The sequence below is a fragment of the Rhipicephalus sanguineus genome, chromosome 4 (genome assembly GCF_013339695.2).
Source record: "Rhipicephalus sanguineus isolate Rsan-2018 chromosome 4, BIME_Rsan_1.4, whole genome shotgun sequence".
Lineage (NCBI taxonomy): Eukaryota > Metazoa > Arthropoda > Arachnida > Ixodida > Ixodidae > Rhipicephalus > Rhipicephalus sanguineus.
In genome coordinates this window covers 200,748,753-200,764,528 of record NC_051179.1, presented here as the reverse complement: position 1 = coordinate 200,764,528, position 15,776 = coordinate 200,748,753, and the positions used below count along the sequence as shown (strand labels likewise).

Sequence of the window (15,776 nt, the reverse complement as noted above, 5' to 3'; positions counted from 1 at the left end):
CGCAGTGAGAGCTCGTTTTCGCATCCTCAGACCGATTGAGTTCGAAACAGCAACGCCTCTCGGTCTTTTTATTAAAAGGCCAGCAGGTGCCGAAAAAGGTGTTGCTGGCACTAAAGACATTAATTTTGAAACTATTTGGTCACTGCAGCGGCCACGAGCGCGGGGCTACCGAGCAGGCGCGTGCGCACCCGAGATGCTCGTTGTAAGAGACAGCGCAGTGAGAGCTCGTTTTCGCATCCTCAGACCGATTGAGTTCGAAACAGCAACGCCTCTCGGTCTTTTTATTAAAAGGCCAGCAGGTGCCGAAAAAGGTGTTGCTGGCACTAAAGACATTAATTTTGAAACTATTTGGTCACTGCAGCGGCCACGAGCGCGGGGCTACCGAGCAGGCGTGTGCGCACCCGAGATGCTCGTTGTAAGAGACAGCGCAGTGAGAGCTCGTTTTCGCATCCTCAGACCGATTGAGTTCGAAACAGCAACGCCTCTCGGTCTTTTTATTAAAAGGCCAGCAGGTGCCGAAAAAGGTGTTGCTGGCACTAAAGACATTAATTTTGAAACTATTTGGTCACTGCAGCGGCCACGATCGCGGGGCTACCGAGCAGGCGCGTGCGCACCCGAGATGCTCGTTGTAAGAGACAGCGCAGTGAGAGCTCGTTTTCGCGTCCTCAGACCGATTGAGTTCGAAACAGCAACGCGTCTCGGTCTTTTTATTAAAAGGCCAGCAGGTGCCGAAAAAGGTGTTGCTGGCACTAAAGACATTAATTTTGAAACTATTTGGTCACTGCAGCGGCCACGAGCGCGGGGCTACCGAGCAGGCGCGTGCGCACCCGAGATGCTCGTTGTAAGAGACAGCGCAGTGAGAGCTCGTTTTCGCGTCCTCAGACCGATTGAGTTCGAAACAGCAACGCCTCTCGGGTGACTTGAACACACATGCACTGGAGCTTCGCTATTCTATCCGCCCTCTGTTCGCATCGCAGCTAGGCGCTGATAACACGGCAGAGATGGAAGCAAGATGAAAACTCTATAATGGAGCTATGAGTGCTCGCTTCACGCACGCTGCTGCCAGAGAAACTGCACTGCGCCAGTTGCGATCAGTGGAAAGCATGAACGTGGCGCTCCAGTGGCAAAGCAAAATATGGAATGTCAAAGGAAAGAAAAGCAAAACTATCGGTAACCGGATGCGCTTGCCTATCTTAGATGTCGGCAGCAGACGGCCTGAACTGGCCGCGCGTTCATAGCGCTGTTCACACTTCATTAGGCGCGGGATAGTTCTTGTGCTTTGCTCTTACTCTACTCCTCCTGTGCGTCTCATGGCGAGAAGTATAGCTCTGAATGAGTGTATTGTGGAGACTACCTTTTGAAGCTCAAGAAGCTTAAAGGAGTACTGACACGTATTTTTAAAAATTTCGGATTGTTGCTCTAAATAAAAATACTGGTGTCGAGAAACCTAAAATGACTATTGTGGTGCCTGGGAATGTATCGTATATATTTTAATTAGTGCCACCTTAAATAGACACTTTCGGGTTCGATATCAAGGGGGTGGCTTCTCAGTGTCGTTTCATAGCAGTGTGACGTCACGGAGGTACGGAAACTCGCGACGTACTAGCGGCAAATCCGTCATCTGCTCGTGGTGCACATAAACAACGATGAGTGAATTGTCGTCCAGTGACCCTGACAGTGATTTCTACAAGTTAGGCTGCATGCAGGACGCAGAACTCGCAAACTCGGGGGAACTGTCTTGACTCGTCGGGATAATGTCCTTGCAGTGGGGCTGGCTTCCAGATGCTCAGCGATGAAAACTTCAAAGTCAAATTAAAATATTTTATACGTGTTCTCCGACTCCAGTGTGTGGACAGCGTTGACACTGCATACCAATGAAGCAAAAAATGTCCCTTTTGCGATGTCTCAAAATCTTGTCAGTACTCCATTAATTATTGCAAAGAAGCCAAAATTTCGCAGAGTTACCGACCTAGGCATATACGCTTTGAAGGAACGTTTAACGCCCGAAGGATCAGTGACTGCCACTGAGACGGACTACTTGTGCTACGCGTGCTGTTTCTACCACTGCAATGAAAGATCTTCACAGATCGCACAGTTTAACGATGACATTCTTATGTCCCTTGAAAAAGAAATCAACGTCATTAACCAGATCACTGCGACTACCGGTGCACGTGCATTCAAGTCACCCGAGAGGGGTTGCTGTTTCAAACTCAGTCGCTCTGAGGACGCGAAAACGAGCTCTCACTGCGCCGTCTCTTACGAGCATCTCGGGTGCGCGGGCGCCTGCTCGGTAGCCCCGCGCTCATGGCTGCTGCAGTGACCAAATAATTTCAAAAGTAACGTCTGCAGTGCCGGCGACACCTTTTTCGGCACCTGCTGGCCTTTTAATAAAAAGAAATTCAATCCTGCCTGCATTTTATACACTTACTGGGCAAGAAGTCGGAAGTGCCAATCCTTGCCTAAGGGTCTCATTGGAGGGGCAGTAACTATTAGTGCAACAGAACTATGCAACATGTTTTCAATGATTGTGAAAGCTGATGTGGAGGAGAATAAGTGGACAAAGTTTAAGAAATATAAAAAATGGGTTTTTTTTTTTAATTGCCGTCAGAAGTTTCCATTGTTCGGTGTTTCCTTGAAATTAGCCCGATCATATCTCTTTACTGAAAAGCTGTATAAATATAAGATTCGCCAGCTTGGTAGATAAGCATGCGAAGAACGTAATGTGGAATTTTTGTCGCTCTGCTACAAGGTTTTTTTTTTTTAGATAAAGACCTTCAAAGTAAAGAAAATGACATTTCCTGGGCCAATTTGGAGGTTTTTCATAAAAACATCTACACCACACATAAAAACCAAAAATACCTGAGCAGAAGCAAAAACATGCATATATTTAGTTAAAAGAAATTTCAGCTACCTAACTAATATATTTTGTGCAATTCATAACGAAAGTTGCCCAAAACAGCAGAGCGCATGAGCACTCCACTCCACCTCTTCGTCGTTATTGATTTCCTGCGGTTCGAAAAAATTTTTGGCGGCAAAACAAATTGCAGATCTCTTCTTTCAACTCATCAGGTAATAATACATAAAATTTTGAAATAAATTTAAGAGGTCGACCAGCCATCGTTTGTTCGATCTTACGTGGAATCACCCTGCAGCAAGTTGAAGAAGAAAGCTATTGCAGACTCTGCTGTAGTTGTTGCACCTAGATTGGTGTATGTTCCTGAGCCACGCTGCATGGGGCAATTGTGGCTGTCTTCATCCTGTCGGGTGAAAGTGCTGTGCGCATGCCTTCCCTTGGCTTTTGGTGAACTTCCTACAATGTGCTTGCATTAAGTGTTGCTGTCTACTAGTGGTGCTGGGATATTTCGTCAGCACTCTTTATGCATGACAAATTTTTTTTGCATGATTGATTGATGTCTGCCATGTCATGGCCATAAGAAACTTCTTGAACTAACCAGTATGTGTTCAGTGCAATGTCCACCACTATTGTAAATCGATCCTGTCTTTTAGATTACTCTCAAGGTGTATTGCAGAGAAGAGGGGCACTAAAAAGTGATGCATAGATGAAAGTTGCAGCAACTTTCAAAGGAAAATGGTGGCATGGGAATAACAGCATTATTGTGATAAAAACGAGATAACATAGTTACTAGTAGTTCCACAAATATTGCATAATAGTGTCATGGTAGGTCAGAGCAGATAGTGCATGTTTTAAATGTATGGGCCATACTTGCTGCCTTCGGTTCGGAAAGCAGTTAGGTCATTCCATGCCAAATGTCTCGGGCATTGCACTCGACCCTCTTAGATTTTGTTCTAAGAAATCGTGGGCAATCATTTTAGTGCACTATTTGCCCTCCTACAGTATTTTTGCTAGAAAAAATGTTTTCTCTCCTTCGGAGAGATTTGAATATTGCCGTGATGGGCGAAACCTAGGTTGCTAAAAAATTGCTCAAAAATACAATACTACACGTAGTGCCTTAAATCTCTGCTGGTTGCTAGAAAATGAATGGCGCTTTTTTATTCCCGCCAATTGGCATTCACTCCTTTGTCACCCAATATGCTTTGTGGTGAAACAATACGGTGATTATGCTCCCACTTTGACAATCTTTTTTTTTAATTCTGCAAAGTTTATAAGTCAGCACAACTACATCACATGGCTGGATAGTTGCAAGTAAAACGAAGAAAAGAAAAAAAATTCTACCAAATTACTGTAGGAGAGCAAGCAAGTAGCACACTAAAATGATTGCTCACAATTTTTTAGAAGAAAGTCTTAGAGGGTCAAGCGCAATGTCTGGCATGGAATGACCCAATTCTAAATTGGGAATACTAGCCTGACATGTGGGTCACCATATTGTGCCTTGTTTACGGGGGTTGCGCGTAGGCTAATGTGGTACATTGCAATCGCAGGACTACAAGGAGGATGAGGACCCGTCGACCTTTGTGTCCAAGAAGACCGGGAGGGGTCCACTGAAGGGTGACTGGATGAAGACCTGCAAGCCAGTGATGTGCGCGTACAAGCTCGTTACAGTCGAGTTCAAGTGGTTTGGCCTGCAGAACCGTGTCGAGGCCTTCATTCAAAAAGTGAGTAGCTTTGGCATGGCGCAGTTCAGGGCACCAGCCCAGACCACCCTGGCGGCTGCATTGTGATGCACATTGCAAGGACGCTGACATATACAGTCACTCCACTCCTTTGCCAACTGCACCAAATTTGATTTACTGCGCCATCATGATAAAATCGACGTACGCTGTGCCAGATTGATCTTGTGGCCACCAAAGTGGCCACCATGAATCAAGGATTATTCTGCAAAGAAAACAGCGCTCGTGCCTAATGAACCTTGCATGGTGCCAACACTTTCTGTTGTGCAGTGCAGTGTCAGGGGTGCCTTCACAGGCCTCCCACCATACCTGATGGGGACATGATACCCCCCTTGCTAGAACGTAGATTTGTGTGTTGGTAAAATGTGCAGGTTGCCGTGTGCACCATAGATTGATGTTACACTCAACTGCTGATTTTTCGGACATGCTTGAAAATTCAGACGCTTTTGCTGCACTATCACAAGCCCCATAGACGTCAATGTATGAGAACGTCTGAAATTTCAGACGAGGAAACTCTTTGGCATCCGATTTTTCAGACTTTCTGCCCAAATTTCTGATTTGAAACAGCGTTTATTAAAGCCCCCGCATCTGCCGCATATATCATCTCCTAGGTTTGAACCAGCTCTTTCAGTGAGTCTATCTATTTGCGAACGTAGCAGTGTCCGAAAGTCAGTTTTGCCGTAATGCTTAAGTGTCATGGGATGAAACAGATAGAAAATCTGAAGGGGTCCACTGTCACGGTGCAGTGCGGTGATGTCTTTGCGGATAAGCACTGAGAATGCACAGTGGCATTCTCAGTGCTTAAACGCGCCGTGCCAGTACGACTTAATCGCTTACAGTCCTTTATGATAAGCAGCTAACTGCTCGGTAGTGCATGAAGCCTACAACCCAAAGACGGCGTTCATGCTGCCTCTTTGTGCGAGACCGCTAAGTGCGCCGCACACATGCGCTGCTTTGAAGAACGAAGGCAGCTCGCCATCGCTGCGCTCGTATGCGGTCAGGAACGGGGTGAACATCACGAACACTTTTATGACAAGTGCGTGCGTGCGGTACAGCAAGCCCTCCAGAAGTGGAGGCGTCAGCAGAGTTGGCTGCACACAACTGGGAACCATCGACTGCACACAGCAGCTAATACTGCATGTTGGCGAAGATTTTCGTACAGTAGCGCATCGTTTACGTGCGCCCACGCATCGGGGGAAATGAGTCGGACGAGACGTCCGCTCTTCCGCCGCAGCCTTTGTGTTCCGCATCAGCGCTTCGAAGCGCTCCATGCGAGAGAGTCGTTTTCTTCCATGTTTTGCTGGCATCGGCGGCGCTCATCACGAGACGCAAATTTGCAATTGGCAGTTGGCACGTAGTTAAAGGGCCCCTAAACCCCCTCCGGCATTTTCCCAAACATTTCATGTAAACAAGCGCATTGCGTGCAGAATGCCGTCGCGATCAACGATGCCACACGCCGCAGCGCTGCAGGTCGCGGGCGCGCCACAATTTCGAAAAAACAATAGCTTCTCCTTTCCGGTCCCCGCCATTCCCGCCACTGACATGTGTGACATCACCAGTGAAACTATGACGTTATCAGTTTCGATGCTTGCGATTGGCTGAACGACAACCGACGACTTCCGGTTACTCTCCAAACAGCTGTTCGTGCGCACCTTGCTGTTCTTGGTCGTGTTGCCGCTTGCGAATCGACATCTGCGGCCCGTAAGGGCCCGCTCATGCTAGCGGCAAGCCTGCCGCAACGGCGCGGTGCCGCAGAACGTCGGCCGTCGCCGCACGCGCGACAGCAGTCCAACTTGCACGGCAAGCTACGCCGGCAAGCCTCCGAAAAACATGGCCGCAGTGCCAAAAGCGGTTGTCGTCCACCTCGAGTCTATCAAGTGGCCGCCGTGTGCTCTGTAGCGTGTAAGCTCCGAACTGATGCTTCCATTTGCTTTAGATTCATGTCCTTAAGCTTCGACAGCAAAGTATTCGTACTGATTCAGCCCCGTTTTGGAGAGCCATACTCAAATAATCGATGCTGTAGGCTTAGCGAGTCGAGAAGGGCGCTTCCGAATGCTCGGAGGACATAGATTACGCGTTTGTTAGTTGTTTCTAATCCTCCATAGCTGGCGCCACTTGACCTGGCGCCAGCTTGGGGACATTTTGTTTGGTTTTATGCGACGCTTTCTTTAATGCCGGACAGACTAAAACGCAACCGCCAAGTCACTAGCGTAATTACACATCCACGCCTTGCGGTTTGATGAGCTCCGTGAACTCATCTCGAGCCGAGGTGGTCTGGCACGGCGTGTCCCCGTACGGGTCCCATCACGTTGGCGATCCTTTGAAGGCGTGCGCGCAACACAGGGTCCATACCGGCACGATTCGTAGGGGCACGGGCCGGCACGGCAGCAACAGCGGTTAGTCAACGAACAGTGCACCCAGATACCACACAGAGTTGACGGCGAGCTGGAGCGTCGGAGTCGCCGGAGTCGCGGCAACCGGAAGTAGACGCTGTCTCGAACAGCGCGTCAGTGGTGACGTATGCCACGCAAGATGAGGAGGGGCATTCAGCGAGGAGGGCAAAGCGGTTTTGGAAGAGGGTAACGTAGGAAAGAGGGAAAGAAGCGATTGTCGCGTTTCGATCATCAAACGCGTGTAACTCCGCTATTACGGCACCATTTCGAAAAATTCTCACGGCTACGTGTTCGTTGTAAACTCGAGCACAACTTCCTCACCTCAACTAAATTTCGACTGCTGGGTGGTTTAGGGGCCCTTTAAGGGGGGACATGGCAATGGGAATGGTAAATTTGGTCAAAATGTTCAGTTTTTACATTTATTTTTTTCTGCAATCCTGAGACCACATTTTACGTCTTGGTGAAATATTAGACCAAAATAAGCAGTAGAAGGTGAAAAAGAAAGCATTTTACTAGTATGCTGTCATCAAAAACGATGAGAAAATTGGGCTTTACAAAATGCAAGTCTGCAGTTTTCCCTTGACACAGTGCCATCATATTGGCGTCATCATAAAGAGGACAGATAGAGCTCAAGATAGCCACAAAGCTACATTTCTCCAAGGAAAAATAAAATCAGCTTCTTCTGAGTTCCATTTTCTTAGCTTTTAGCTCCATTTTCTTTGAGCTCCATTTTCTCAGCTTTCATTTTTTGAACAGTTGCTGTCAGTCATCCCTGTGCCATTTCACAACAAATAAAGATATAACCATTCCGTTTTCTGCACTTAAATCCTGAGACATTGGCGAGTGCCGTAAAGCTGTCCATGTTTGTCTGCACGCCATACAGATTTTTATAATTGGCTTTTTGTAAAAGTCAATTATTGTACTCATTGTCAAAAAGACAATGAGTACAAGAAATTTCAAAGATTTTTTTGTGTGCTTATTTGAATATTAAAAAATAAACCAATAGCTTTACGGCACAGAATGGTCCCTTGTGAATATGCTTATGCAAATATCTTGATGAACTTTTGTCTAATTCATTAATTAATTTTGGGATGACAGTGAGAGTCAATCAAGTGTTGTAACTCAGACTTCAAAAGATAGCTCAAAACCGATTTCAGTTATGATATCAGCACAACATATCACATCTGCATGCCAAATTTCATCACATTATCTCCATAAATAATCAAGATAGTTTTCATTGCCACGTCCCCCCTCAAGCGGGGTTCGTGGCTGGTACCGCATGTATTCACAAGATCCTGAGCGCGCACCAAAATACCTGATAAGTGTACTGGGAGACATTGAAACTATTTGGAACGTGGCTGTGGCGATTTGACTACTTGGGCGGAACAAAAAAACATGACTTCGCTTTTTCGGACTGCCCGATTTTTCGGCCGATGTCGCGGTCCCAAGGTGTCCGAAAAATCGGATGTTGATTGTATATAGTATGTTAAACTATATGTTCGTGCAAAAAAAAGCGCTAGCTGCTCACTGCCCTTTTCTCGAGGTGGAAGCCTTCCTGCGAGATGTCTTGTGCTACAGAGATTGGCGCTGAGATTGCCTGCAAGGACAATCTCTGCGGAAACCTGCACATGCATCTTCATACATGAATCATGCTGTGCGAGTCTCTGTCACACCAGACCATCGAGACTGTGCTTGATGTCACAATTACTATAATATAGTGATTTCGCAAATACTACTACATACGTTACAAGTACTGGCGCTTTGTTTCGCTTTGAGCTCTTACTTCACACACTGCCAAGCACCATGACAGAGCTTGGGGATCGCTTGTTTCATGTGTACGGCATAAATTGAGTCGCATACATTGTGCGTGTGGAGTGCTTGCTTACAGGATATTTGCTGGAGCACAACCTTCTGTTGGGAGCCGCTGACCATGTGGCTCCCTGCTCCACAAGGTGTTTCTGACATCGGACTTCGTTAAGCAGTACACCTGTGCACGAACGAAAACGACTGCTATTGTTGGTGAAATGGCGTGTCACTACAGTCGAACCCGCTTATAACGAACTCGAAAGTGTCGCGAAAAGTGGTCGTTATATCAGTAGTTCGTTGTATATAGCCTCGCCTTTAAAGGGACATTAAAGAGCAAAACGATTTTTCTCGCATTAGTAAAGTAGTCTTCCACGATACCAAAAACACCCCGCTTTCTGGGCGAAGACGCTTAATAAGCGAGAAAACGTGCAGAAAGACAATGCAGGTGCCGACGCCACCTTGGAATTCCTGCACCATTTGCCGTGACATCACATATATTTGACGGCGCCTGCTTGGGCCTACGAGGTTCCTAAGCGGTTAAATCGAAGTACATTGTCCTCTGAGGGGGCCAGAGACTTGACATAACGAGTTTGTGGAAATTTCGTCAAGCCAGTGGCTCCAAAATACGTTAAATGTTCTTTGAAGTCTTTTACATCACGAATTACAAAGTCTGGCGCGAAATTTAAAAATGAAACTTTGAACTTGGTTTTCTCTTCTAATAATCAATCTATGGTGGTGAAATAAACTACACAAGAGTTCTCCGAGCACACTTTATCAATCTAAACCAATTCATTGTTTCTCTTTAGTGTCCCTTTAAAACGTGCGCTTAGCGGCCAAGCCTTTTTTTTTTTTTTTCTCTGCACCTTTATTAATAAAGTGCTAACAACCCCTCCGGTGACAAGCTAAGCCTTTTCGCGTCGTGAGCACTTCGCTACGTGCTCACGAGTTAATTAGCCACCTTTGCAATTAACTGACGCCGTTTCACCGAAGTGCGGTACGCCACGTGGAACCGATCATCCCTGGCTAGTTGCGTGCAGCACGTTGCCTACTCTGCTCGCGGAGTCACTGCCGGGTCGCTTTCTCTATGCCATATGCGCGCATTTGTACGTCCTTCGTGCCTGATTCTCTCCAGACCGTGCACTGGTGTGGCGAGTAGCCTGTTCGTTCAAGGCTGAGAGAACAAGCATTTTGCAAGCAACGCGCACTGTTTGTCTCCGCGATGCTCTCGCGGCCCTGCACGACGATGCGCGGCGCACTTGAGTTGTCATCGACGTTTCTCGGTGCCCGTGCCGCTCAACAACAGCGAGGGACTTTCGTTTCTACAAAGCAATGCGCACTTTAAAGCGCGGCGGCGAACTTGCGAACGGCAGCATGGCGCGCTCGTACCGCGGTCAATCCGCACAGTATACGGCGTACGCCACACGCACAGCCGAGCAGATATCTACAGATGACTGTGATACAAGCTTGTCGTCTATAAGTCATATTTGCACGTTCATCGACGGCCGCCACCTTGCCTTCGCTTTTTTCTGATGCTTCGGCACCGCCGCAGTCGCGCGGAAATCGTTATCACCGATCAACTGGTCTCTGCCGTTACCAAAAAGACGGACGACCTTTTGCGGTACATTGTGGCGTCGACGAGTTTAGGGGCTCAGTGAACCTTTATGGGATGGAAATTTATCGCGGTTATCACTTCTTGCGTTCCAAAGCATTCTTTGGTTCATCATAGGCAGTCATAGCTGCAGAGAACGGCGCCATGAAAGGCCGCAAGGCTTCGTGCTGCCTCCTTTTTTTATTGCGATAGCAATTATATTGTTATGTGCCGCTTACCTAGAAGACAAAGAGGAGGAGGACGTGTTCGTTGCTGCTTTCGCCATCTTGGTTGTCACCCCTATCTCTGTGATTGTGTCAGTACTGTAAATACAGCCTTCTTCTGTCGTCTCCCCGTAACATCTTTGGTGGAGGCGCGGGGTACATCCGAAGCACACCACGGAACTTTGCAGCGGGCGTCTCCTTGGGCAATCCACCATGTTGACAGGCAGGCCCGTTGATCCTGCCCCCGCTACGCCAACTGAACCCAGCCACGTCGTTGTGACCCATCTCCGAGACCCTGGTACCTTCTCCGGAATTGACAACGTGCACGTCGAAAAGTGGCTGGCCGATTACGAGCGCGCCAGCAAGACCAACCGGTGGGATCCCACTTTGATGGTGGCCAACGTCAGTTACTACCTCAGGGGAACAGCCAGTGTGTGGTTCGACACGCACGAGGAGGAGCTGACCAGCTGGGATGTGTGCAAACAAAAAATGAAACACCTTTTCGGAAAGCCTATTGCACGACAACGCGCCGCCCAGAAAGAACTTTCGTGCCGTGCACAAACCTCGACGGAGCCGTACATGGTGTACATCCAAGATGTCCTAGCCTTGTGCCGGCAAGTTGACGACCAAATGCCCGAAACTGACAGTCAGCCACATTCTCAAAGGCATCGCCGATGACTCTTTTCACTTACTAGTCTACAAGGACTGCTCCACCATCGACGACATCATCAGGGAGTGCCGATGCTTTGAAGAAGCGAAGAGTCGTCGAGTCACGCAGCAATTTGTTCGACTCCCAAACACCGCCGCCACGTCGTCGTTCGAAGATGCCGAGCTCCAGCCGCCGCCCAGTACCGAAAACTTCTTGTGCCTTGTGCTGCGAGAGATCAAGGCAGCATCGCCATCCGCACCGCAGGCCCGTTCTTACGAAGAAACCTGCCCGACAGTGTCGTTGATCCAGGCCGTCGTGCGCAAAGAACTGGCAAACGCAGGCATCCAGCCCATATGTGCCCTCAGTCGTCCCGCGGTCGGCACTGTTCCATCCTACCGCCCACAACCGACCTATTCCAGGTTCCGTGATCCGAACCAGTGGCGCACACGAGATGACAGGCCTATCTGCTTCAACTGCAACGGGGTAGGCCACATTTCTCGCCATTGTCACTATCGTAGGCCGTCGTCTCCTCGTGCAACGTACCGTCCAGAGGACACTCGATCCTCACCTTTTTACGCCCGCGAGGACCCTACCAACCTTAACGCCCAAACCTCAGCCCCGCGTTACGACCGCTCACCGTCCCCGGGGAACCAGCGACGTTCTCGGTCACCTTTGTCCCGTCGCTCACCTTCGCCGTATCCTCGGCGTCCATCCTCGGAAAACTGACCAGTGCAGCTCCCGGAGGTGACGCTGCATTGGCCTATCGACCCGGAAATCCTCTGTTGACCCTGGCTACCCGACAAAACCTTTTGGACGTAGAAGTCGATGGCATACCAGTTTCGGCGCTCATCAACACTGCCGCCCAATTATCAGTAATGAGCGCTCACCTTTCTCGCCGTCTCCGCAAGGTCCTTACGCCCGCTTCATCACCTGTTGTTTGTGTAGCTGATGGCGATACACCTCGTGTTCTTGGAATGTGTACTGGGTTACTGTGCGAAAGCTGACCGCAAGGCTTCATGCTGCCTACTGTTTTTTTTTCCCCTCACTGCCATTCTACCACTGAAGAAACGCCTGGAAAGTGTGCGACGTCGCTCGCAGCGTTCGAAATCTGCGTGCGGTGCTCGCCGATCTGGGTACCTTAGTCGCGAGTAAACTGGGGCGGGGCACGCGCGAGCGCGCGCCCCTGTCATGCTTCAGAAGGCATGTTTTAACTTTTTTTCGCTTCGTATGTGCCATATTTTTACCGCGACCGTGTCTGAAGTGTTCGTTGTAAAAGTAGGAGGCTTTGAAAAATGTTCGCTATATCTGGACGCGGCTTCAATGGTTAGCATAGGAAAATCGTAAGTGCACCAAAATATGGTCGTTATAACCGATAGATCGTTATATGTGGGATCGTTATAAGTGGGTTCGACTGTATTCAATAACTGAGAGAGGAGTGCCTCGCTCTTGTTTGGGCCGTCAGCAAATTTCGTCCTTACCTGTACGGCAGACCCTTCACCGTTGTCAGTGATCACCACGCCCTCTGCTGGCTGTCTTCTCTGAAGGATCCCACTGGTCGCCTTGGTCGTTGGGCATTGCGACTTCAAGAGTACATGTACACTGTCGTCTACAAGTCTGGCCGCTTGCATCAGGACGCCGACTGCCTGTCTCGATATCCCGTAGACCCACCAGAACCTTCGGCAAACAATACCATTCCATCTGTGCTCACAATCACTGACCTCTTCAACATCTCTGCTGAGCAACGCCGTGACCCAACTCTCCGCAAGATCATTGGCCGCCTCAACTCACCGACTCCTGACTCCTCCCTTCGTCTCTTCATGCTACGCGATGGCACCTTGCTTCGTCGCAGTTTCATACCTGACGGTCCTGACCTCTTGCTTGTGATTCCGGCACACCTTCGTTCGACTGTTCTGGCCCAACTTCATGATGTGCCGACAGCGGGGCACCTCGGATTGTCCCGAACCTATGATCGTGCACGCCGTCGTTTCTACTGGCCAGGAATGTACAGGTCGGTACGCCGTTACGTGACCTCGTGCGACCTTTGTCAGCGCCGGAAGAAGTCAACACTCCCGCCTGCTGGCCGTCTTCAATCACTTGACATCCCATATGAGCCGTTTCATCGTGTCGGCCTCGACTTGCTTGGTCCATTTCCTACGTCTGTCTCGGGAAATCGATGGATCGCCGTTGCTACGGACTATGCTACACGGTTTGCAATTACTCGCGCACTTCCAACCAGCTGCGCGACCGACGTAGCAGACTTCTTGCTCCATAACGTCATCCTTCAACACGGGACACCGTGCCAGCTCTTGACCGACCGTGGCAGACAGTTTCTTTCCAGGGTCATCAATGACATCCTGACGTCTTGCTCGACTAAACATAAGCTAACCACGGCCTACCATCCACAGACGAATGGCTTGATGGAGTGGATGAACCGGACCATTACCAACATGCTAGCAATGTACGTGTCAGCCGACCACCAAGACTGGGACACAACATTGCCTTTTGTCACGTTCGCGTATAACACGTCCCGGCACGAGACGGCTGGTTACTCGCCTTTCTTTCTCTTATTCGGCCGAAATCCAGTGTTGCCTTTGGACACGATGATGTCGCCTTCCATGTACCCACCTACTGAGTACGCTCAAGAAGCTATTGCCCGCGCCAACCATGCACGTCAAGTTGCGCGCGTTCAGTTAACCAAATCGCAAGCGGGCCAATAATCTCGCTACGATCGCCGTCACCGAAACGCTCACTTTCATCCTGGATCTCTTGTCCTCCTTTGGTCTCCAGCACGACGTGTTGGGCTTTCTGAAAAGCTCCTCTTCCCGTACACCGGACCATACCGTGTATGCCGCCAAGTGACCGACGTGACGTGAGCCATTGTCTTCGTCCTCGTCGACTCAGCCCCACACCGACATTGTTCACTTTGTCCGTCTGAAGCCCTGTCACCTACCGGAACCCACCGACGCGTGTGTATAGTGACCATCCTCGCAACCGTCTTTGCCTGGGCGCACCGAGTCGGTGCTTTCACCACCGGCGGGTAATGTTATGTGCCGCTTACCTAGAAGACGAAGAGGAGGAGGACGTGTTCGTTGCTGCTTTTGCCATCTTGGTTGTCACCCCTATCTCTGTGATTGTGTCAATACTGTAAATACAGCCTTCTTCTGTCGTCTCCCCGTAACAATATGGACACTCTCGGCTAGTTTTTGCCATCAGCGTCTGTCGACGCCGTCAGGGCCCGTATATGTATGTATGTATATATATATATATATATATATATATATATATATATATATATATATATAAAGCCACAAAGAAAAAATACCGAAAAAAAATTTCCAAAGCGAGGAATCGAACGGGCGACCTCTCGCTCCGCAGCACGCGGCGTTAGACTGCTAGGCCATGAGAAGTAAGTCTTTCGGCCTGCTAACGGCGAGCTATTTATATACACCATTTACTTCAGCATGCTTTCTTAATCACCACCGAGATGGCGCGAAGTGCGCGCGGGCGCGCTTTAAAGGTCGCCGCCCCGCTCCTGCAAACGCCGATGCTCTTCGCCCTACAGGCAGTGCTGGGCAGTAAAGAAGATACTCTTTGGGTATCTTGTATCTGTATCGCGATACGTCTCGCAAAACGAGTGTCTGTATTTCCGATACAGTCAATGATGTATCGTGTCAAAGTCAGTTTATTTTCCATTCCGTCATACAGAAGAAAAGGGCTGTGAAAAAAGCTGTGTTTTAAAACAGCTTGACTGATTCACGGCCCCATACAAAAAAGAAAGCAGAAAAATAAATATAAAGTAAAAAGTCGGAGAGGTAGCAGCACCGCGGTAAACATGGCGATATGGCACCTCACAGGCAGTGCGCCATGACAGGGCGTACACATTGTAGTTGCGATTTTAATGCATATATGAACCACAGATTGAAAACGAAATTATTACACTGTGTAGAAAACATAAACATGATAACGCGATTGTCATCCAGAAACAAAATATAAGACATATAATACACTGCATAAAAAAAGACAATATACAGATTACAACATTATACATTATATAGATTACAACCCTAGAAGTACCTACACAATTGAAAAAAAAATGCAAATATATATCTAAGAGTTCTGATTTGGGACTGAGAGAAAAAATATGTATAACTGAATGTGCTATTGATTTAAAGATCAAGTATTGTATCGTTGCAAATAATTCATGGATGTTGCGGTATGAGCAGTTGTATAAGTGAAAACCTTTCAGGTCACAGTGATTCAGAAGAGTGTATGATAAACGCTGTTTGCCGGAGTTTAACCATGTTTTATCAACCTCCCACTTCTCTCTATGACGGGTGGGGTAGCTTAGATTCCTTGCACGCAGGTTGGCTAGACTGCGTAGATTTTTTACGTGCCTAATAGTTTCCGATCTGAATTTTCGGCTTAATGCATAATTATATAGCTGGTGCACCTTAGTTATTCCTGAGCTACAAAATAAGGGTCTAGTGGATGCCACAAAATGAGCATTGAATATACGCCTAATACAT

At 48.4% G+C, this 15,776-nt stretch overlaps 1 protein-coding gene across 2 annotated transcripts in view; it reads left to right on the top strand.

Annotated features, from left to right (window-relative positions):
• LOC119391026 (phosphatidylinositol transfer protein alpha isoform) overlaps window positions 1-15,776 on the top strand; it is a 129,599-nt gene that overhangs the window by 87,350 nt on the left and 26,473 nt on the right. For both annotated transcript variants that reach the window (XM_037658731.2, XM_037658732.2), the window contains one exon: window positions 4,402-4,575. In XM_037658731.2, the coding sequence (XP_037514659.1) occupies window positions 4,402-4,575 (174 nt within the window). The remainder of the gene's footprint in view (window positions 1-4,401; window positions 4,576-15,776) is intronic.